Below are 26324 nucleotides of genomic sequence, written 5' to 3'. Positions count from 1 at the left end.
AATGCTTGTGCCATGATAAAATGCACTCAGTACACTCTGTAAAGTAGTTAATGTAAGAAAAAGCATCAAGCCATTGAAACCAAGAAAAATGAAATGTGTAAGCAAGATATGGTCTTCTGACCCACCTAGCTCAGTAACTTGAATTGTGACAGCCTATCTAACTCATACCAGCATGAAAGCAGATGTAAAATGATGATCTATATGTATACAAATATACAAATTAGATGGCTAGTGATTGATATATTTCCATATGTAAAACTCCTTTTGGTGAAATCCTGACTTAGCCTATGTTGTAGTATTCAAATCTTTACCAGCAGAAGTATTTATTTTCACTAAGTGATTGGAAATGATTTTCCCAAATCAAAAATAGTTTGCTTTCTCAGCTCATCAAAACCTTCTCTCTTTCAGTATAAGCAACACTCATCCTTTGTATTAATTCCAAACATTAGTACAGGGTCACAAGTATATATTTGATTGTACTTGCTTGAAAATAACAGTTTCAAGTTCTTGGCAGGTATTTGTTTTTGCTTTTTTATTTAGCTATACTTCATCCCTGACTTAATAGATCTATGCTCAAAGATGTTCTGCAACCTATCTAGTCTTTTTTTTTTTTTTTTCAAGAAATAGTTATATCTGGGACTACATTATCCAATGTCTCCTCTTTGCTTAACCCTTTTGTTACCATATCTCTGTTGAAATACCCTACCTTTGTTTCAAGTAATGGAGAATAACCTTCATTAAGCTGGTGTTTGATATATAAATTAACATGAAATTTTGATGGAAGATTTTAATTTTAATAATTTTACAACAGGATGTTTGTCTCAAGAGCAGTCTTAGGCAGGTTGGTATCAAAAGTGTTATAACAGTAGAGTAAGATTTGAAAGAAATTTGGTTACTGTTTTTTGTAGGTTGACCAACAGTATAAAGGCTCCCAGACATTTGTAGTTCTGAGGCAGAATACATTATTCAACATTATTCCCATTTATCTAAGGTTGAGAAGAGGTGCCAGATAAACTGAGGATGCTACTTGTGATGGACCAACATTCTACTGAGAGGACAATTTCCATCTTTACTAAATACCATGAAACCAAAGCTAAGTATTGATCCTTAACAGCATTCAAAACGTAGAAGATATTTACTTTTTTCAATACAATAAATGACTGGTATTTATTTTATTGGGCCTGAGAGGTATGAAAAGGAAAACTGACTTAAGCAGTATTTTGAACTCAGATTTTAGTATGACAAAACTAAACACAGTTCAGGCATTTAACCTGGCTTTCTACCACCCATTGTTTCACTGCCATCATCTCTGTAGATACAGTAATTTCTTATACTGGCACAAGCCCTCTAGTGGATGGTATAAGTGATTATACTGACCCTAGTGCTTGACTGGTACTTTATTTTATCAACTCTGGAGGATGAAATGCAAAGTCAACTATGGCAAAATTTGGACTCAGAATATAAATGGTTGTATATAAATAAAGCAAGGCATTTTTTGTGATGCTAATCCAGCATTCATACAGTGACAATTCCTTGCCTATTTCATTTCAATGCCACTAAGGGCATGATACCCCGGTCGGTTCCCACTATTCTAAATGTTTACTATTTTTCATCCCCACTACATTGGCAACATTATGTTTCTGATTAGTTATCTTTTGTCCTCATATTTTATAGCTTGTGAAAACTTCCCTTACCAATTTGCCGATTGGCTTAAAAAAAATTATCTGTAATTCCTAAGTAATATATTTGTAGAAAAATAAAAGATGTGTACAAAATAATGGCATTCTCACAAGTTTTGTTTGGAAAAACTTCAGTTTATTTTCTTTATTGATATGCTTTTCATGACAAATTAATTGGTTTTAATCAATCTTATATTGAAAAGCTTATAATGAAAACAGCCCATGCAAATGGGGATAAAAATTGAATAAATAATAGAACCTTCTACATCAAAATAGAAAACAAATAGTTTTGAACCAAGAATTAACTGAAATTTCATTAAGAAAACAAATCAATTTACATTTAAACAACATTATTGATTTAGTCTACAAATTTAGACAAATAGATGTGTGTGTGTATGTATATATACACACACACACATACACAAAGAAGGAAGTGAGCAGGGAGATGGAAGAATGCACAGATGACCACATTGGCAGTGTATTGGACAACCAACTAAGTAATTAGAAGTTTGTATCCTGACACAGGCACTTCAATGTCAAATTCTACCTGGCTGTAAATAGATACCACAGAGAACAAGTTACTGTTGTAACCTGTAGACCTGTAGTAGCACTCCAAAATTGATGAATATTTCATTAACTTGCAGTGCTGAGTTGAACTCTTCCTGAGAGTGCAGACAAACTGACTCACAGTAGATGCACTACATGAATGCCAGGTCTCCTGTAGTGCCTCTATGACTTACACAACTTGCCATATGTATGTATGTATATATATATAGTGTGTATGTTTGGTATTAGATATGATGACGAATCAAGATTAGATTCTCGTAGCTTGATAAGAGAATAAGTAAAAATATATTAAAACAGTTCGAGCTACTATTTTAAAACATAATTTGTGGAGTTCAAAGGTAGGTTCCAATATCTAACTTATATCATTCCATGAATGATTTCATGTGAAGAGTTGGAAGATTCAATGTATTTTCATACTTTTTTCTTCATTATCACAGCTGACCATCGAGTTGATAAAGTGTTTACAGATCAAAGATGTGATGTATGATATCTCTGACAAAAACAGTTATTTCTTAATAGTCAAGTCCATTAGCAACCACAGAGAGCTGCAGTGTCCTGCTTTAAGCAGCAGAGAGACAATGTACCAACTGATAAGTACCAATCTTTTCTGTTGGCAACTTAAGATGATATGGATACATTTGTAAATTGTACTGAACCTAAATTTCTAATGCACCTGAGAATTCAATGTATTCTCCCTTGAATCCAATATCAAAACGAGGTCTTCTGTCAGATCCATAACAGATCCTGAGAAATTTACTTCTACTACTTGCCACTGATTAAATGAAATAAGTTACAGAGCTTGAGTCTGTAAATTTTTTTTTTTAAATAAGACAAGAAAAAAAATCAAAATACAGTATAGTCATTTCAAAATCAGATGTTCCAGAGAAAAAAGTTAAATCACTGAAGTTTTCTTTTTAAATGATTTTTATACAGGATTGTATGACAAAAAAATAAATATTTCTTTCCTTTCATCTTCCATTTTTTTCTGTTTAGTTTTGTGAATGATTTTATAATGGTTAATAAAATAAACATATAATATTTTTTTAAATGTCGGCAAAAAAAAAATATATAAATCAAAAAAAAATCACACCCAAAGTTTATTTCATCTTGGTGGTGGAATAAGGAGGGAAATATCTTGAAAATGAGGAAGAAAAAGAATTAAGAAAAAAAAAGGTGGGATGGGGGTATATTTCGAAAACTGTGCAATTAATTGCCACCCAGTGTTTGACCACGTCCCCAGGTATGTCCACCTTCGCCTCCTTGATTACCATTTGTAAATCTTCGTCTGGGTACTTCTCCAAATCCTGTCCAAGTTTGATGGCTTGGGAAATATTTGTAACTGGAAAAAATTTTAAAATTTTGAAAAAGTCTTACTTTTTATTTGATTTGATTTTCTAATATAGATTAAAATGGTTTTACAAATTTTTAACATTTCTTTAAATTGCTGTAGGTAAATAATGCTGGACACTATCATTTGAAATGCCAACCATTGTAGCATTTTAATTTTTTTCAACTTATTGCCTCTTGATAAAGGATGCCCAAAAATGTTTTATATTTAAATAAACAACTTCGCCAATCATCCACTACATATCATTCTTATTTTAACACATTCTTAATGTTGGCATCTGTTATTTCATTGAACTGTCTCATGTATAAATGCTTCTTCAAACTATTTAATGTCTCTCAACAGTTAAAACTGCACCTCCAATGGACCAAATATTCCTAACCCCAATCAAACTATTGTAAGTCTTCCACATTTACAGAAGATACTGGGCGCTTTTTATTGAGGTACCAACACTAGACAGGTTGTCATATCCTTGACAGACTCTAAAGCAGTGTTTCCCAACATATTTTACCCTAGACCCCAACATAACTTTCCAGAAAATTGTAAGTCCCACTAGTTGGAAAAAACATCTTTATTTTACCTCAATTATTTAATACAAAAGAAGCTACTGGTAACTCTTTTATTAAGTAACAAGTACAAAAAATGTAGATTATTGACTAAGAAAAATGTTTTCACAATTCCATGTTCCACTAAAAAAAATGAAAAAAAAAAATATGGATCTCACACCCTACCACAATTTTCCCAAGCCCCACTGGTGAGGTGTATGTCTCACACTGGGAATCACTGCTCTTAAGTGTCCTCTCAACCTTACATTTTCTCCACTCATTTGACAACCACTTTACAGAGTGTACTGGGAACATTTTTTATAGTACCAGCACTATTGAGGTTGCCTTGTATGCCACAAAACAAAAAGGCTCTAAAAGTCCCTACAGTTCAACATTGTCTCCCTTCAGAAAGGCTCTAAGAGTCCCTACTGCTCAAAGCTGTCTCCTTTCAGAAAGTAAAAATGAAGAAGTTGGTATAAAAGAGAATGTGTATGTATAATCATAGATAAGTGCAAGCATATACTTATACTTACAGAAACTGTGGTGTTGTAATAAGTTGAGGACCTCCAAAATCCTGTGGGTACTTGAATTTTAAAAAGAAATACAGATGGCCAACAAGAATGCCAATCAACTCAAACAAACCTCTGGAATAAAGAAAGAAATTTTTTTAGATCACTATGTTATGTTATTATCGTCATCATTTAACATCCACTTTTCCATGCTTACATAGGCCAGACAGAATTTGTTGAGGTGGATTCTCTACAGCAGGATGTCCTTCCTACCATTAACCCTCACCTGTTTCCAAATAAAGTAATATTTCTCCATGACCAGACATTGTTTTTAATGAAGACTGGAAATGAAAGACACCTGCATGATGGTGACATTTGCTTACAACTATCATATGATATCAATGCAAGGGGGACAGTAACACAGAGACATATATATATAGCGAAACAGGTTTCCTTCAGTTTCCCTCAACCATATCCATTCACAAGGCTTTGGTCAACCTGGGGCTATAGAAGATATTTGTCCAAGGTGCCATGCAGTGGGACTAAACCTGAAACAATGTGGTTGAGAGGCAAACTTCTTACCATACAGCCACACTTGTACCCATGTATATATATTATTTTCCTCATCATCATATGTTTATCTCTTTAACAATTAAACCAGCCATACCCAATCCAAATATTCCACCAATATTTTATGCATAAACAGTCAGATCCAGTCTCTCACATCTACCCTACAATGTCATTCTTAAAATAAACAATTACATCATCGAAATCTCAAAGCTATGAGATAATGCATGATTAATTCAAAACAATGTGAATAAATAAGCATTACATTCGACAGAGTAATCTGAATGTTAAGGGGTTAAAAATTTTTTATCTTATTGGCATGAGATGAACATGTCTACATAGTTGCTAAGGTTGCCAGAGTAAATTCAACATGTATGGTGAAGTCACATCTTAAAAATGGTATTTGTTCTTAGGAAGTAGCTTTGTGCTGAGGTTCCTCCACTTAGCATTACAATAATATAAAATTTCAATTGGAAGATATGCTGTTGGTCTTTGAATATCCATTTACTACAAGGTGGACTAAGTCAACAAGAGTTGAATGTCTTGCTCTCACTACAGATTAATGCTGGTAGTTGGAAAATATTCACTTCATTTCTATAAACTGTCAACTTCCAAACTACCAAATATATTTTCTTTTTTTTTTTTTATTATCCCTCTCTCTCTTTCAGAGAGGCACTGAGCAGCTATACGCACACATACACACACGACAGTAACTTCCACCTACCGAATTCAATCACAAAGCTCCGGTCGGCTCGGGGCTATAGTGGAAGACACCTACCCAAAGTGCCACGCAGTGGGACTGAACCCGAAACCATGTAGCTAGGAAGCAAGCTCATTCTTTGAGAATGTGGCTAACCAATAGAATACTTGCAGTGAATAAACAAAATATTTGCAGTCAAACAAAACATGAACAATTATGTTTATAATCCAAATATATATGCTACATATGATTAGGAATGTTGTTAGGGAGGAACACTCATAGAAACATCACTGAGCAATTTGAATACCAAACACAATGAGTAATTTGTTGCAGCACTGCACACTCATCTAGCCAACTTGAAAAAACCAGTAGTGATAACAGATAACATATAAGAAATTTATACATAATTAGGTTGACTGAGCCACTAAATAGCAGTGTGGGATATGGTACATGGACCCTTCAGATGAGAGTTAACACTTTTTTGATTTAGAAAGATATATTCCTTTAAAGTGGGCACCAAAGAAATATTTTTGTAACAATCTTCCACAATTAAATGCAAACAAAAACAAAATCCATTAATACATTTTGTAAAGTGGTTGGTATTACAGACGTCTAGAGCCTAGTGCAGCTCCCTGGCTTACCAGCTCTAGTCAAACCATCTAACCCATGCCAGCATGAAAAACGAATGTTAAATGTTAATTATGATGAACCAGTTATATTTACAGCACAAAAATATCCAATGATGCTTATAATAAGTGGTAAAAAAAAAAGCTAGGTATTCAAAGAGAAGCATATTAATGAAGGACATTTAGCATTAAAAATTGAACTTACCCATCACCAACAATCAGATTAAAGCCAAACAACACCCAAGGTAAATACATGGCCTACAATAAAAAATAAAGCGGTTATTAAATTTTGGTACATTTTTGTTGTCAACACTATTTTCCTCACTATATAAAAAAACTGTCCACTTCAACAGTGTTATTAATATTATTAAGTAGCAACTCATTCTATATAAAGGGCTTGATGTGCCACAATTTATGTTGCACAGGCATGCTTTGAGGATATGGCATCAGCAAGGAAAAGGTAGCTACAGCTTGGTACCAGTGTCATTCACAAGTATTGCTGTCAGAATGCAAAGTATTTCCTTTAATGTATTAACAGTTCTATTAATCCACCACTCTCATTACTTGTGCTTAAAAGGCTCAAAGACAATGTTGAACTCAGAGCACAACTACCATGAGGCATTATATCCACTGCTCTAATCACCACCAATTGCTGTCTTAATTAGCAAAGAATTCAAACCCTTATCCTCACACTCATTTTCTTCCAACACCATTACTACAATCAGTAACAATAGTCAATAGCTTTAAGTGAAATTGTCTAACTGAATATTGTTAAAGATTAAGATTCAAATAAAGGAAAATTTAAGATGGAAAAGGTGAATGCAAAATCATCATCATCATCGTCATCATCGTTTAGCGTCCATTTTCCATGCTAGCATGGGTTGGACGGTTCTACTGGGGTCTGTGAAGCCAGAAGGCTTCATCAGGCCCAGTCAAATCTGGCAGTGTTTCTACGGCTGGATGCCCTTCCTAACGCCAACCACTCTGAGAGTGTAGTGGGTGCTTTTTACGAGCTACCCGCACAGGTGCCAGACAGAGCTGGCAAACGGCCACGAACGGATGGTGTTTTTTTATGTGCCACCGGCACGAGGGCCAGACAAGGCTGGCAACGGACACGAAACGGGGCGGTGCTGGCAACGCTCGCGAAACGGAAGGTTCTCTTACATGCCACCGGCACTGGTAACACATCTGCAATTTCCATTGATCAATTTCGATTCTAATCCTCACTTGCCTCAACGGGTCTTCACAAGTAGAGTTTCGACATGCCACCGGCACTGGTAACACATCTGCAATTTCCATTGATCGATTTCGATTCTGATCCTCACTTGCCTCAACAGGTCTTCACAAGTAGAGTTTTGTGTCCCAAGAAGGGAAGGTATGCATACGTAGGCTGGCTCCATCCCATGTAGAAGGCCACGGGTTATGGACTCACTTGTCCTGCCGGGTCTTCTCGCGCACAGCACACTTCCAGAGGACTCGGTCTCTAGTCATTTCCTCAGTGAGACCTAAAGTTCGAAGGTCGTGCTTCACCACCTCGTCCCAGGTTTTATATATATTTTCACATATAATATATTCACAAATACATGCTAACAATTCTGCCAGCTTGCTGCCATTTGGTAGATCAGATATTACCTTCAAGATAGGAGCACTTCCTTAACAAACATAAAAGGCATTTTATAAGTAAGAAATATTTAATGAAATGTTGATTAAGAAACACACTTGAGAGTATTTCTTAAGAAATCCAACTTCAAATATTAATAAAAGCTAACACGAAAGAAAGGTACAAATATTCAAGGCATCAAATACAGACATTAGTGTGTGATTAACAAATCTCATTTTCTCAAGTCAAAGGTATGAAAAATTGTTTCCATGAAGAAGTTATGTATAGTTTACCGGAAAGCGGGTTCCGAACCAGAAAGTTACGGTTATATCTTTGTTCAGTTGACACCAGATGTATAGTACACTCAGAACCATAGGATCCATCAAATACTGCAAAGAAAATCAAATCCTCATGATTTCAAGATTTTAAAATAATCTGAAAAAGAAAAGTCAGGAAATTTGTATTTTTCATTATTACCTTCCTAATACTGGTTTGAAATTCTGGCACAAAGACAGCAATTTCAGGGCAGGGGGCAGGTTGATTGCATCAACCCCAATGTTCAACTGGTACTTATTCAACCTTGGGGAATTTGAACTCAGAACATACAGATAGACAAAATGCTGCTAAACATTTTGCCCAGAATGCTAAATATTCTGCCTTATTACCTTTCTAATATTCTGAAACATTTAATAAGCAAAGAAATAATTATCAAGGACAACTAAAAATCATGGTCTATTCATATAGATCTGACTTTATACTCTATTTATATAGGCCAATGAGGTTTACTGGAAATGATGTCAGTAATAATGGGTTAAAACCATTTTATAAGAAAACTGCAAGCAGTAGAAAATGAGGTTCAACAAAATTTAGAAAACTGTCTCTTTAAAAGGAATTTCAAGTGGGGAAGAACATGAGTAAAATTTCCAACAATGGCAGCAAGAAAAGAAAATGGACATGAAATTATTTCCCAAGAAACAAATCATTTTTTCTGTGCAGGTACAATAAGCACTAAAAATACACAGACAACAGACTCCTTCAAATGCTCAAGTAGATCGTTAGAAATAGTAGATAGCTTCTGTTACCTAGGAGAACAAGTTAGCAGTGGAGGAGGAAGTTCTGAAAGTGTAGTTGCTAGGATAAGAACGGGCTGGGCAAAGTTCAGAGAGCTTCTACCTTTGTTGGTAACTAAAGGCCTCTCCTTCAGAGTGAAAGGCAGATTGTATGATGCCTGTGTACATACAGCTATGCTACATGGCAATGAAACGTTGGCTTTGAATACAGAGAACTTGCAAAGGCTTGAAAGAAATGAAGCTAGCACACTCCATTGGATGAGTAATGTCAGTATGCATGCACAACAGAGTGTAAATGATTTAAGAGGAAAACTGGGTATAAGAGGCATCAGATGTTGTGTGCAAGAGAGAAGACTGTGCTGGATGAAGACGGCTGCATAAAGAAGTACCAAGCTCTAATTGTGGAGAGTACCTGTGGAAGGGGTAGATCCAGGGGGACGTGGAACAAAGTGGTGAGAAGGATCTTCAGATGCTGAGCCTCACTGAGGAAATGACAAGGGACCAGATGTGGTGGTTTGCTGTACTTGATACGACATATCAAACCAAGTGAAATCGCTGTCTACCATCCATACAAGCTTGTCTTTTCAAGTGCCAGTGTCACTTAAAAAACACCCATGCTAGTGCTGTGTAAACACACCTGTGCTGGTGACATGTAAAAAGTACCCAGCACACTCTTAAGTGGTTGGCATTAGGAAGGGCATCCAGCCACAGAAACCATGCTTCAACAGATAGCTGAAGTTTGGACAGTGGCCTGCTAGCCAGCTCCATGTCACACCATTCAACCCATGCCAGCATGAAAAGCAGACATTAAACAATGGTGATGATGATGATGATGAAAACATCACATTCATATTACATTACTAAGAATTTCAGTAATAATGTTTACTGTCTGAATAATTGTTTATAAATCAAGTACAACACCAGCAATTTTGAGAGAAAGGGTGTTTAGTCAATTAAATTGATCCTGGTATTTAAATGGTACTTTATATTATCGAATCTGAAAGGATGAAAGGCAAAGATAACTTCAGCATAAGGAGATATAAGTCACACAGAAACACCAGTGTTGGTTTAGCCATCAGTATTATGTCAAACACATAAATCACACACACACGAGCAAATGCCTTCTCCTGTGAACTAGGCCAACAAATGCTTTGTAAGTGGAGCTGGTAGATGGAAGTTGTATGGAAGCTTGTTGTGTGTGTATATGTATCTGTGTGTGCACATGTGCATGTGTTTGTCTGAATGTTGCATTCTTCACATGAAAGCACCAAATTAAAAATGGTATTGCTTCTTCACATTCTCTGACAACATATTGTCTTCTAGAAGTAAGCTTCCCAAGGCAAGAGAAATATAAAAAGTCCCTTACTTGAAAATCAAGTAAGAATCAGCAATAAAAAGGGCATCCAGCTGAAAAACAATAAGTATTTGTCCAACTGATGCTAACATGGAAAAATAGACACAGAAAAGTAAACAAATGATATTTTTATTTGTACTGATTTTGATTTTGTTTGGCCCTCTCTTGTTGATGTTAAAAAAAAAAAAAAACAAGAGTGTGTGTGTTTATATGCATATTAATTTGTTTTTACATTTGCTTTTTTGCTTTTCCATGCTAGCATGGGTTAGACAAATACTACCGAGGCATTGTTTTATGGCCAGATGCCCTTTCTGTCAAGTCCTAACCTGTTTTTCAAGTAGGGGATATCTTTTCCACACCTCTTCAAAGGTAGAAAGCAAGTGGGGAACCAGATGATGAGAGAAACAACAACAGCACTACAACCTGCAGCTGAGCAATTTTCAAAGAAGTATTAACTAAACAAACATACTCATATACATATATACATACACACACACAATTGGATTCTTCCAGTTGCCATCTACCACATTCATTCACAAGGATTTGATTGACCCAATGCTATGGTAAGAGACACTTGTCCAAAGTTGGAACCAAGCAATTTCAAAGAGAATCAGTTGACAATATCAAATTAAGGAGAAATCAGATACTTTTGATTACATAAGATTTAAAAGCAATGTTCTGTGAAACAACGTAAAAGTTTAATAAATAATAAATAAGCGTGAAACATTAAAGTATAAAGAAAATTTACTTACAAAGAGACCTGCAGTTAAACCTATTATCTTAGGGATTGAAGTAAAGGAAAAAACACATCTTTAAGTTTAAATTATATTCTGAAACAAATTTCATTTTTTTTTTTAAATCCCTCTTACTATCGACAATCTTTAACCTCAACCTTGATGTATTTGATGGCATGTTTGACAAGATTTCAGTCATAGATAATATTTTCCACCATGATAAAGTCATTGAAATAATTAAGACTAATTTACAATATAATGTGTGTATAGGCATATGTATATGTGTGTGTGTGTGTGTGTGTAATGTTTTTAGACATGCTTAACAATGTATCTCAAAGCAAGTTCAACTATAATAGCTTGGGTGAAAAACCACTGGGATGGAAAAACGGCAGGAAACTGCCTGCAGGACTCGTCATTTGTAGCCCAAACAGACATGCAACCAATTACACTGAAGCAGCCCTTGTCAGTACAACACAGTCCTTCAACTCATCAAGATCCTTTTGAACATCCCAACCCATGCTAGTATTGAAGATGAACATCAAAATGATGTTGGTGAGATATATATGTGTGTATATATACATATACACATGCATATATACATAAACACATCCACACATGTATTTATGTATGCATATTAAAAATAAACCTCTAGAGGCAACATAAGGGCTTTTGCAGAGATAATCTTTCCGGTTTGGGTAGCAAGACAAAATGCACACAATCCAATCTGTAAAATGGTTGGTGATAAGAGAGATGTCCAGACATGGAAACCATGCCATAAGAAATAACCTCAAACAGCAGAGATAGTAATTTTTTTATATTCAGGCAAGTGCTATATTATGATGGACCACAGTGACTGGCATGACATAAGGACTGTTTAATCCATATTTGTATGGTAAAAAACACACAAAATGATGATGCATATATTGAAAAATGTAATCGTTACAGTTTTGCTATAATTGAAAAACATTTCTCAATGTTGTTATCATCGGCTGTAATGGCTAAAACAAAGAACAAACTGAAAACATGCAAGACATTTGTTGTAAGTGTCAGTTGACAAATTTGTTTTAAAAAAACTGCTTTTTGCAAGACTAGTAAGTCTATTTGTTTTGTTATTTTTTTAGTCAATTCATTTTAAAAGGATACAATCAGACAGATCCAGTTGAAACACAACAGTGCTATATAATCAGCAGGGCGACCTAAAAAGGTTCCTGAAATAAAAAGATAAAAACATAAATGCAAATTGCAAGGTTAATTACAATGGTTTCACATTTTGGCACAAGACCAGCAATTTTAGGGGGAAGGGGCAACTCAATTATATCAACCCCAGTACTTGGCTGCGAAGTACTTTCCTTCATTGATCCTAAAAGGACGAAAGGCAAAGTTGACCACATCAGTATTTGAACTTAGAATGTAAGTCAAAAGAAATGGCACCAAGCAGTTTGTCCATCATGCCAACGATTCTACCAACTCACCATTTAAACAAGTTTAATTATAATGTGAAGAGTAATTTGATAAAACTCCTTAAATATAACAGCAAATATATTTGAGGACTGAAAAGTTTAGATACCAATTTGTTACACTGACACAAAGTGACACATTCGTAAGGGAAGATGCTAATGACTCAGTCAGTTACAGTTCACTGTTCATATTTGTTTTATCAACCCTGAAAAGATGAAAGGCAAAGACGACCAAAGTAAGAGTTGAACTTAGGATTTGAAAGAAGAAACCAAATGTTCTTAGGCATTTCAACCAGCATTCTACACTTTCTGTTACTCTATTCACCTCAACATGGTTTAAATAATAATGCATGCAAAAATAACCAAATGTAAGCCATAAAACTAAAAGTTTATGATGATGATGATGCAACAACTGATGTAAATTGTTACATACTCCCATCTAGTACACCAAGTTTTCCTCACACACACACACAACACATACATACATATATACATACACACGTGGTGATAGCTTGCAGTATGAGTTTAATTTGTTCCATGAACAAGTTTGTTTTACAAATCAATTTTACCTATTGAAATTAATTAAAATATAATTAATCCAATCCAACCCCGAAAACCACCCAAAAATCATTTTTTATTTGTTTTAAAACAGAAAAGGTGCAGTTACAAGGAAAATTACAATTATAAAAACATAATAAAATATAATGCAAAAGAAATGTGTAAACTGGTTTTATCAATTTAATTACCTTAAAGGTGGGACAATTTGTGCACGTGCAGGAAGACAATGGAGCAGAGAGGAGGAGGAGGATTATTGTGGAAGGAGAACCTTCCATTAAGACTTCAGGAAGAACAATTTCTGGTGTTTTCTCTCTCATTTCACTTAATTCAGGCTTTCTGGACACTCTTCACTTTCCACACTTGCAAGTTGTTTCATTTAAAACATATCAAGAGAAGTTTGCTTTTTCCTGCTTTTCAAAATATTACAAAAATGTGCCAGAGCAGTGTCATTAAATAAAGCAGCTATACGACCTGCAGATACCTTTCCAGGATGATTTTTTTTTCTTCTACAAATTCAGAAACATACTGCCACTTTGTCAACACTGCCTTTATGTCACTCATAGAGATAGCTTTCTCTGCTACACTGTCCTCCTCTGGGGAACCAATCTCTTCCACCGTATCTGAATGCTGCTCCTCCTGAAGCTACAGAAGTTCATCTGTTGTCAGCTCCTCTGAATGTTCCTTCACGAGATCATTAATGTCCCCCATCGTCAACCTTGAGGCCCTTGGACTTGCCAAGAGACATTATCTCCTCAACTACAGATGTCACAGACTCAAACCCCTCAAAGTCTCTTTTGGATTCACAATTAAGCCAAAGTTTCCTCCATGCAGAATTCAGCGTTCTCCTTGTTACATCCTGCCAGATTATATCTACAATTTTCAAGCAGTTAACAATGTTGTAGTGCTCCTTCCAAAACTCACGAAGGGTTAGATTTGTATTTTCCATAACTTCAAAGCACTGATAAAACAGGTATTTGGTGTACAATTTCTTAAAATTAGAAATCACCTATTGGTCCATGGGCTGCAAGATAGGGGTGGCATTGCATGAAAGGTAAAGAACTTTCATGAATTTATGAACTTAACTGATGTTGGTGTTTACATACCCGTAACTTAGCAGTTCAGCAAAAGAGATAAATAGAATAAATACCAGGCTTAAAAAAAATAAGTATTCGGATCAATTCATTTGACTAAAAAGAATTCCTCAAGGCAGTGCCCTAACATGACTGCAGTCTAATGACTGAAACAAGTATAACACACACACACACACACATATATATATATATATCGTAGACTCTTGTACAACAGATGAGGGTTCACCATTTTCTTGTTGAATAATGTACACAGATGATTTGTTTATAGTGGTCAAATGTCTGTGTTGCATATTAGCTCACTACCACCACCAAATCAACATTGTTTGTACATATGCATAGTGTACCACAATTACATGTCTAAGAGATCACAGATAAAATGCTTTTCTGAAGAACATATCCAAGATTCAAAACCACAATCTTATGTGAGTATAACACCCTACTCACTCAGAGAGACAGACAGGCAGATAGACAGAGAGATAGATAGGCAGATAGTCAGATAGAAAGAGAGATAGATAGGCAGATAGTCAGATAGAGGGGAAGATAAATAGAGAGGGAGACAGAGGGGAAGAGAGAGAGAGAGAGATTGGCAGACAAACAGATAAAGAGAGGGACAGAGAAGAAGAGAGATCGATAGGCAGACAGATAGAGAGACAGAGGGTAAGAGAGGTAGATAGCCAGGCAGACAGATAGATACAGAGGATATCCAGGATATCATCTTCAAAATTAGGAGAGTGAGCAGAATCACTGTCGAGAATGAGGAGGGCCTTGAGAGGAAGATTGTTCTCCAGAAGGTACTTTCTCATTACTGGTCCAAAAATAAGGTTGACTCACTTGGTGAAGAATTGCCTGGTGACCCAGGCTTTAACATTTGCCCTCTACATGACCTGTAGTTTCTTCTTCAGGATTTTGTGCAACTTGGCTGCTCATGGATTTTTGGAATGGTAGACAAGGAACAGATTAATCTTCAAGGCTCACTTGCATTGGCACTAAGTGCAAAAGTCAGCCTATCTTTCATAGGCTTGTGGCCTGACATTTTCCTCTCCTCTGCAATTATGCAGGTTCTTTTGGGCATTTTTTTTACAAAAAAAGGCCAATTTTATCACAGCTGAATACCTGATGTGTGATGTACCCCTTAGCTGCGATGAGCTGACAGAATTCATGCACAAAATACGCAGCTGTTTTCATGTCAGAACTCGCTGCTTCTCCGTACCTGACAACGCTATGAACACCAGTTCTCTTCTTGAAATGACCTAACCAGTCGTGACTGGCCTTATATATGTTTGCTGATGTCTCCTCCATTGATGTTTCAGGGTTCTGCTTCAGAAGATCACCATACAGTGCTCATGCTTTCTTGAAAATTATGATCTCTGTAATTGTATCATCTGCAAGTTGCTTCTCGCTGATCCACAGGAGAAGCAATTTTTCCATCTCTTTGTGGACAGATGAACATTGCTTGGAGAGCCTGGAGACATACCTTACTGTTGTAACAGCCTTGATCTCATCCTTTTTCTTCAGGATGGTGCAGATCACCGACATACTTCGGTCGTATTGACGTGCTATGTCCACTACACACACTCCTCTCTCATGTTTATCAATGATTTTTTTTCAATTCTATGATAATGAGCTTTTTTTTCTTCCACAGTTCAAGATCGGTACTAGACAGCTTCTGACAATGCGGAAAGTTTAATGAAACCTTTATGTTTCAGGCTCAAAGTCCCATCTTTAGGAGAAAAGACCAGTCTTGGAAAAGTCCAGTTATGTAGGATTCGTTAATCCATTCAGCAAGTTATGACTGTCACAATTTACCTGAAGACCATGTGTACATATACCAAATTGATTGGTTCAGGAACTTACTCTCTCTTTTCTCTTCATTTGTATTGTTTGTTTAGTGCCTCACATAGTAATACTCATATCTCCTTTCTCTTTTTATAGTCATTAGGGGAAGGGCACTTATTATTTCAGGCAATTCACACCAACATCATATGTCAAAACAACATTGTCTTGTAATTTGAAATATTTCAACGCTGTTGTCTCCCTTGGCATAAAAATAGAGACAAACCACCAGACCCTTATCCCTAAATTAAAGAAACAATATAAAACATTATCTCATATCTTCCTAAATTCAAACAAATATTTTGCCTAAAAGATAAGAATTTTAAAATTAAACATCCATTAATCTTTCTCAATTTTTCGTTTAGAGGTGGAACTGAGAAAGATATACTTACAAAAAAGGCAATAAAATAGCAATTATACCTGTTTCCAAACGAACTGAGTAAGAATATAGAAAGTACAAATTCAAGAGGTAATGGAAACCAACAGGGTAATACAGAACTGAAGTTAACAACCGCCATATCTGAAAAGAAAAACAAAAACATATCACATATTTTTTATACCTTATTTATACATGTAAGTACAGGCATAGCTGTGTGGTAAATAAGTGTCTTTCCCAACCACAAGGTCTTGAGTTCAGTCTGACTGTGCAGCACCTTGGGCAGGTGTCTTTACTATAACCCCAAACCAAACAAGTTTTTAGAGTGGATTTGTTAGATAGAAACATTAAAAAGCCAGGGAGGTGTCTGTGTACATGTGCGTGCTTGTAGTCTCCTTGTCTTGGTATCATGCAATAGTTGAACGTAAGTGTCACATTTATACATGCAGTGTGGTTTATTTTCAATCATTTGTAAAAACATACTTCTTTTCCATGTGGAAATATTACCTTGCTTGGAAACAAGTGAAGTTTGGCAACAAGAAGGGCATCCAGCCATAGCAAATTTGCCTCAACAAATTCAATCTGACCCATGGAAGCATGGAAAAGTGGACATTAAAATGACGACAATGATGATTTCTTAGAGGTTTTTTCATATTTTTGTACGAGTCCCTGACAGTTCATTGGGTGTAATAAAGTCCCTAAATCAATCATAATCATGAACATTTCTAGACTTTGACAGTCTCCTCATCAGAATGAAAATTCTTACTGACATGTGTAACTGCTTAATTTTCATAGGAGACAAGTGTGTGAAATCTGCAGAATTTATCATCCAAATTTGTTTCTACATTTGGAATCTAGGCTAGTATTTGAAATTTGATCCTTTTATATATATATCATCATCATCATCATCGTTTAACGTCCGTTCTCCATGCTAGCATGGGTTGGACGGTTCGACCGGGGTTCTGGGAAGCCAGAAGGCTGCACCAGGCTCCAGTCTAATCTGGCAATGTTTCTACAGCTGGATGCCCTTCCTAACGCCATATATATAAAACTTACTTGGAAGAAGACGACGCGTGCTTTCAGTTATATCATAACAATTTAATAAATAAAACATATGCATACATACATACATATATGTACATACCTACATCTATATGTATATATACATGCATATATGGGTACAGGACACCACAAATAAACGTAGAACACAACGAGAAACATCATCATCATCATCGTTTAACGTCCGTTCTCCATGCTTGCATGGGTTGGACGGTTCGACCGGGGATCTGGGAAGCCAGGAGGCTGCACCAGGCTCCAGTCTTATCTGGCAATGTTTCTACAGCTGGATGCCCTTCCTAACGCCAACCACTCCGTGAGTGTAGTGGGTTCTTTTTACGTGCCACCCGCACAGGTGCCAGGCGAGGCTGGCAACGGCCACGGTCAGATTGGTGCAATTTACGTGCCACCGGCACGGAAGCCAGTCGAGGCGGCGCTGGCATCGGCCACGATTCAGATAGTGCTTTTTACGTACCACCAGTCCAGGGGTCCTGGCATCTGCCGGGTGCCAGTCATAGGATTGGTTCAATTTCGATTTCAATTTCACTTGCCCCAACATGTCTTCGCAAGCAAAGGGGGTTGGCATGGGTGCCTGTCGTCGGATGAGGTTCGATATCGACTTCGCTTGCCTCAACAGGTCTTTGTGTCCAAGGGAGGAAAGGCATGCATAAGTGGGCTGGGCTCACTTGTCCTGCCTGGTCTTCTCACGTACAGCATATTTCCAAAGGTCTCGGTCGCTGGTCATTTCCTCAGTGAGGCCTAAAGTTCGAAGGTCGTGCTTCACCACCTCGTCCCAGGTTTTCCTGTGTCTACCTCTTCCACGGGTTCCCTCAACTGCTAGGGATTGGCACTTTTTCACACACCTATCTTCATCCATTCTCGCCACATGACCATACCAGCACAAACGTCTTTCTTGCACACCACAACTGATGCTTCTTAGGTACAACATTTCTCTCAAGGTACTAACGCTCTGTCGAGTATGTACACTGACATTACACATCCATCGGAGCATACTGGCTTCATTCCTCGCGAGCTTACGCATGTCCTCAGCAGTCACGACTCATGTTTCACTGCCATGTAGCATGGCTGTTCGTACACATGCATCATACAGTCTGCCTTTTACTCTGAGCGAGAGGCCTTTAGTCACCAGCAGAGGTAAGAGCTCCCTAAACTTTGCCCAGGCTATTCTTATTCTAGCAGTTACACTTTCAACGCACCCACCCCCACTACTGACTTGGTCACCTAGATAATGGAAGCTATCAACTACTTCTAGTTTTTTCCCCTGGAAAGTGACGGAAGTTGTTTTCTGCAGATTTTCGGAGGTTAATGCTCCCGAGCATCTGCCACATACAAAAACTATCTTCCCAGTTAGCCTACCTTTGACATTGCTGCACCTCTTATGTGTCCATAGCTTACACTGGGTACATCTTATAGAGTTTCTACCTACACCTTTTCTACAGATCGAGCAGGGCCATCTTCCTGAAGACATTTGTGGATTGTCTACCTTCCTACTTATTAGTACTTTGGTTTTAGCTAGGTTGACTCTAAGGCCCCTCGATTCTAAACCCTCCTTCCACACCTGGAACTTCTCCAGTTCTGATAGTGACTCAGCAATTAGAGCAAGGTCGTCAGCATAGAGGAGCTCCCAGGGGCAACCTGTCTTGAATTCCTCCGTAATTGCCTGGAGGACTATGATAAATAGGAGGGGGCTGAGTACTGAACCCTGGTGGACCCCAACCTCTACTTTGAATTCTTCTGTGTACATGTTGCCAACCCTAACGTTACTTACGGTATCTCTGTACATGGCTTGCACAGCCCTCACCAGCCATTCATCTATCCCTAGTTTCCTCATTGACCACCAGATAAGGGATCGGGGGACCCTGTCAAAGGCTTTCTCCATGTCAACAAAAGCCAGGTACAGGGGCTTATCTTTGGCTAGGTATTTCTCCTGCAGCTGCCTTACCAGGAATATAGCATCAGTGGTACTTTTCCCTGGCACAAACCCAAACTGCATCTGATCTAAACTAACTCTCTCTCTAATTAGTTGGGCTATGACCCTCTCCGTAACCTTCATTACCTGATCAAACAGTTTGATACCTCTGTAATTATTTGTATCTAGGGCATCACCTTTACCTTTGTAGCAGTTGACTAGTATGCTGCTACACCAGTCATTGGGTATGACTCCTTCGTGTATCACTTGGTTGACTATACGGGTGACTAGGTTATAGCCGACACTGTCAGATATTTTGAGCATCTCTGCAGTAATTCCTGATGGGCCTGGGGCTTTCCCTGTCTTCATGCTTCTAATTGCTTTAACTACCAAAGAATTTTCAACTCGGATGGCTGGTCCCTCTGTTGGGTTGACATTCGGCAGACTCTCTTTATCCCATTCATTTTCTTTATTCAGCAACCTTTCATAGTGGCATCTCCAAACCTCTCTCTTTGCATCCTCATTTAGCGCAAGTGAACCATCATCCACGCGGACACATTTCTCTCCTACCACATCACGATTCTCTCTCACACACTGTCTTGCAACACGAAATACCTCAAGTCTTTCATCCTCACGGCTCAGAACATTGGCAATTTTTTTCTTATCCGCTTCGCCTCTGGCTAAATAAACCTGTCTCCTAGCTTCCCTTCTGGCTGTCTGATACAATTCCCTGCTACCACCACATAAAAACAAAACAAAGAAACAGACATTTTTTAACAACGTAAAAACAGAGTACAAGACAAACAACACAAGGATCATTCCCCTTCACCGTTTCCTCTCTCTCTCACTCCTCCCTCTCGTCGCTGACCAGAGAGCTACTAACTTTCTGTCTACTGCTTTCAACAAGTCAACAACGGCTTTTTCTGTCCTCGTAATCTGTTCTTCAGAATGCGTTCAAATGAATTTTTCCACCGTCCAGGCTTAAAAAAGCCCTTATTGTTGGTTTCTCCTTGTCCTGTCTTTTACTGTTTTTATCTTTATTTGTATTGCTTTTACGTCCTGTTCTTATCACCTTTTTTTTACCCCTCTGCAAAAATCTTATTTAATTCGCTTTGCGGGAAGGAGTGTTTCAATGTAGTCGTGTTCTGCCCTTACCTTCGAAACACGCAATGAGTCGAAACAGGGGCAGCTGAGGAAGGGGAATGTTCCTTGTGTTGTTTGTCTTGTACTCTGTTTTTTCATTGTTAAAAAAAAGTCTGTTTCCTTGTTTTGTTTTTATGTTTTCGTTTCTTGTTGTGCTCTACATTTATTTGTGGTGTCCTGTACCCATATATGCATGTATATATACATATAGATGTAGGTATGTACATGTATGTATGTATGTATGTATGTATGCATATGTTTTATTTATTGAATTGTTATTATATATATATATATATATACACACACACACACACACAGGATCTTGCAGATAAATTGAGACCAATTTTAAGCAGTTGACTTAGTAGGTTCAACATTTAATTTTTTTCACAAAACCTTGCTTGCTTGAAAATCTAATCCTCTTTATTTTTCAGGTAAATAGCAAACTGATTCAGCAACAGAAAGTCAAGGAACAACAGAATCGTTCCACAATTGTTGTTTTGGCACATGCCAAGCACACTGCCAAAAGCAACAGTTTATCATGTGTGTAAACAATTTAAAGAAGAGGGAAAGATTGATAGAAACGAACACAAGACTCAAAGTGATTCCAAGTGCAATTCAATGTTTCTCACTGGCCTCAAACGCTCAACTAAAGCCAACCCATCCACATCCAAGAAATGCAATGTGTCCCTTTCCCTGATATCCAGAGTAGAACAGGAACCTTAGCATGACTAGTTATGTTCGGCGACACTGTCACCTTCTAACAGCCAAGGCCAAAGTAATGAGAGCCAAGAGATACCCAAAGCTCCTACCATTCATCAAGCATCAAGGTGCAGGAAAAACTCTCATGTTTGTGGACAAGAAGTTCACTGTGGATGCTGAAATTCTCAAGTGATACCATACAACCCTTCTGACATCCCCTCAGTGTTTGAGATTAAGAACCCTGCCTCTCTGATGGTATTTGGAGCCATGGTGAGTGATGGAAGTGTCATGGATCCACACTTCAATGAGTCTGGTTTGAAGATTGGTACAAAGGAGTGTGTGGATATCCTGAAGAACTCTCTATTACCTTGGATGGAGCAGAAGTTTGCGCTTGATAATGTGGCACTTATCCAGGATTCTGCACCACGCCATGGATCAAAAGCAACACAGACCATCCTTGGTGAGGTGCCATTACTTGTGAGGATTAACATCTGGCCCAGTAGTAACCCAGATCTCAACCGTCTTACTTTTTATGGAGCATACTTCAAGCAACGCCCATACTTGAGTGTCAACAGTTTGAAGACCTGCATTATGTGTGCAACACACAAAATCAAAAAGGCAGAAGTTGCAGCAGCTGCAAAAAAATTTTGTTCTCATGTGGAGGCAGTAATTGCCCAAAAGGGCAGCCATATTGAGTGATAAACGTTTTTGTTGTAATAAATGCTACATTAAAATTACATCTGTCTATTACCATTATTTTAGTATTTATAACCAGCTTTCTGCATCATAAAAATTGTCTCAATTTATCTGCAAGACCCTCTGTGTGTCTGTGTGTGTGTGTATATATATATATCTACACACACAGTACGACACATGGCTTAATAGTTAGGGTGTTGCACTCACGATTGCGAGATCATGGTTTCAATTCCTACATGGGGTGGTGCGTTTTGTTGTGTTCTTGAGCAAAACACTTCATCTCGCGTTGCTCTGCAATCACTGCAACACCTCAATTTGATGGAGGTAGTGACATACATTTGATCACTATAAACAAATCCTTTGTGTAGGACATTTGGAAAAGCTGAACATTCATATGTTGCCTATGGCAGGAAAGTCCATCATATATATATATATATATATATATATATATACAAACAGATACACATAAAGATATATATACACACACACAAACGATGGAATCTGTGGAAGACAGAGAAGTGGAGAAGACAGATACAAAAAAAAACCCATCAAGATGAAGACACCACTCCAACTAATTCATGCTATAAAAATTTCTCACCTCAAAATTACAGAACTGTATTATCCAATCAGTACAGAACCGACATAAGACATCAATGGAGGTTTAGAAATCTTAAAAATTCATTCTGACACTGCAGATGTAGCATAGTGGATAAAGGAGTTAGATAATGCAGAGCAGTTACCTAGAAGCTCTGAGTTCAATCTCAGGCAAGGGACTAAGGTGAATCACAAGATGCTTGAAGAAGGCTGGAGTATACAGTCAAAATGTAGTGAAAAGCAACAACCAAGATGAAGACATCACTTCGACCAATACATAATATAACAAAATTCCAAAAATACAGAATTGTGGAGACAAAGCTCATGGACATGACAAAGAATGATATTGACTGGTGGTAAACAGTGAGAGAGAAGACCCACTCATCCATCCAAGCATGGCAACATGGGCACTGAAATTATGTTATCTGAGGCCTCCATCTGTCATAGATGACTAGGCTGGTTCTCCAATAAACATTGAATGTAGCTTGAATGGATGCCTGAGATGAAAGCGTTCAGATGATATTTGCTCTCATACTCTTCAGCCAAATGAGAGCCAAAGTTGCAGTTCACGTAAAAACCTTTAAATCTTGGAGATACTGATCTAAACTTTCGCCCTGTTTACAGCCGATTACTGAGTATATGTCATACATGGACTTCATCCTTAGATTTGATATAAATCCTATATAAGTCTCAATGATACCCACGTTCTCTACCACCAATTTTCTAAAATGTGTAAACCTATAGGAGTTAAATATAATCTACATCAGTATAATCACTAGAATCTACAACAGTTATGTGTGTTTTCTTTGTTTAATTAAGCTTTAAAGTGTTTTAATCATTCTATGACATTTGCTAAGCCTTGCAATCCATAGCTCACATATTTGCAACATCCAAACTGATTTTTGAAAAGTAACTGCAACATAACAAATAGGTTTTAACTCTATGACACTAAATAAAATGTTAAAAACATTGAAAAGAACATGACTTATCCTTCCATCAAAATTCAGAACTTTTATTTAATTCATCTTGAAATATAAAGAGGCAACGAAACTTTTCCAAAATGTCGCCTTTCAGAATACATGTACAAACGGTCCTTCAGTCGCAGTCTGTCTAAAGCAATTTGGCAGAACAATTATTTGTGAAAACCACAAGTGTTATGATTGATTTGAAGAACTGTTAATATCATTATAGCAAATATTAGTTAAAAGTATAATTATTTCCAATAAAAAGTATTTTAAAAGTTTGATGAGTATCTACAAACAAAATTATACGCAAATAGGTTTGTATAAATCCGGTTACTGGCGCCCACCACTTACTGCTTACAGTTAACTTCACTCCGAAATCTGTCTATGGTAAACAATAGTATAGTGAGGCTATTATTAGTTGTTAAATTACTTCACAGTGAAGTTGTCTTTGCTTTACCAATGTTTCATCGATAATGCCATGCCCCCAACTTTAAAGATCCATGCCACATTGACAGAAAATACTGATTATAAAAACAGATTATTGTTGTTTGCTTATAAAGAGGGCTGCTCTACATGTTATTGCGTGAAGGGCGTGATGGAATTAATTCATCATGATATACAAACGTGTCTGATTGATTTCGATTAATGTATAAATCTATATAAACATTTTGGAGGCAATATTTCGGCTTTAGCAGCTTAAGTGTCAAATTGGATCAGCTGATTGTTCGTTAAATTCCGAATAATTTTTTTTATTTTACTTTTGTTTTCATGACGTGTGGAAGGCGACATTTGCTTTGAAGTGAGAGGAGAAAGTGAAAGATGTACGTGTAATACGAAATGCATGTGTTTATGAAAAATAGTGGGTGTGTATGTGTGCGCGCGTTGTATGTATTTGTAGTCAGTCACACACGCACACAAACCCATTCTCTTTCATATCTACATACATACATAAATAAATACGGCGAAAGTAAAGAATACATACACCTAGTGTAAAGAGTTAGGGTTTTTGTTACGCCAAAACTAGGTGGTGTACGTATTCTTTACCTCCACCTATAAATACATATGCATATCTTTTTTTTTTTTGTATGTATGCGTGTATGAGAGAGTGCGTGTAGGAGTGAGTTCTCGTGTATTTATTTTGCATGTCTGTAAGTGGCTAGGGTTCGTTCTTACTTGCTTCATTTGTTTCTGTAATGTCCAGGTTAGCATGCACTTCTCTATTTTATAACTGTGTTATAATACCAACCCCCTTACTTATTTAGCTTAAGCGAAACAAGGAATTTTTCGTTATCAAAGTCAACTAAATTCGACACAAAAAGAAAGTCAAAAGTTTAAACTCGTCGGCATCATAAATTTCCCACAGCTAAATAAAACTGTCCGACATTTATCTGTACGTGTTTGATCTAGAGTGTAGGATTCACATACGCATAAACACACACAAAATTGCCTAAGTATATATGTTTGTGTGTATGTACCCTCTCAGCCAGTCAGGAACTGGGGTTCGTTCCTCACTCATGTCAATATTTTTTTAAATACCAACATAGAGAGTTCCGGCCAAACGTGACTTCAATTAAAATATCAATCAACAGTAGATATTTTGGCCACTTCCGAGTTGTCAACGTGACATTCGGTTGTTGTTTCTTTCCTATCAGCCCTAATTAAGAAGACGCTCATGCTGTGATCAGTCCTTTTTTTTTCTTTTTACTTTGCATAACCAAAACCACTTTTGGTTTCTAGTTCTCTCGCATCGAGCAACAACGTCGAAGCCATTCGTTGACCCGATAGTCGTCGGATCTTTTGAGTTTGTATTTAGTAGGCCTTTTTGATGAGATATTTATATCAAACACCAAAATAAAATACACTGTTCATATATTCAGTATTGAGTATAAATTGCATAACATTCTTTTACAGAGAAGTATTAAATATTTATACATAACAAACTATAGTTATTTGAAAAATCATTTACGATTCTGTCAAAGCATTACAATTATATTAGACGTATATAAAATTATAATTTCTTTCATTTAAAAGTATTATGATAAAGTTTTCAAACCTGAAACTTGTAGACTACAAAATCATATCGTAGAATCAACATCACAGGTGAAATCAAACCAAATTTTGCAGCTAGAGGTAGTGCAATAGATCCAACAAACCAAAATTTAGTAATCCGTGGAATGCTGCGAAACCAATCTCCGATGTCGTTCGACGCCATACTGTAGTGTCGTCCGAGGACAAGAAATGTCCTCTTCAAACAAATTCACAAACAAATGTCTAAATTTACAAGGAAAATACTTTCAATGTGTTGTCTTTCAAACGGCCACTTTGGGGTGAGATTAATCAATTTAAAACAAAAGGATTATCGAAAATGTTAAGCCCTTGTATGGAAGAGTTTTCTAGCAATTGAATAAACGGTGTAAAACAAACACAAGTTCTCCACAATACAAATGGTCAGAATAAGATGTTTGTGTTATTTAATATTTTTTTCGTTCGTTTGAATTAAAATATTGTTTGTTATCTTACTAACTTGCGAATATAAATGGATGTACAAAATTCATTATCATTGTAATAATTTCTTTGGGATCACTGAAATAAAAGAATAACCGACTTTGGGCTGATCCATCAATTTATAT

At 36.9% G+C, this 26324-nt stretch overlaps 1 protein-coding gene across 1 annotated transcript; it reads right to left on the bottom strand.

Moving 5' to 3' along the window:
- Positions 1-1793: 1793 nt before the first annotated feature.
- Positions 1794-26324, bottom strand: LOC115211238 (derlin-1). Its single transcript, XM_029780101.2, has 8 exons — positions 25748-26324; positions 16656-16755; positions 12440-12504; positions 11315-11341; positions 8432-8527; positions 6744-6796; positions 4670-4780; positions 1794-3585 (listed from the first exon to the last, which is right to left on the bottom strand). Exons 1-8 carry the CDS (start codon positions 25904-25906, stop codon positions 3453-3455), a joined length of 744 nt encoding a protein of 247 aa, XP_029635961.1. The 5' UTR covers positions 25907-26324; the 3' UTR covers positions 1794-3452.

This window comes from Octopus sinensis, linkage group LG1 (genome assembly GCF_006345805.1).
Source record: "Octopus sinensis linkage group LG1, ASM634580v1, whole genome shotgun sequence".
NCBI lineage: Eukaryota > Metazoa > Mollusca > Cephalopoda > Octopoda > Octopodidae > Octopus > Octopus sinensis.
Note: the sequence above shows the minus strand (reverse complement) of the source record. Positions and strands in the feature narration are given on the sequence as shown.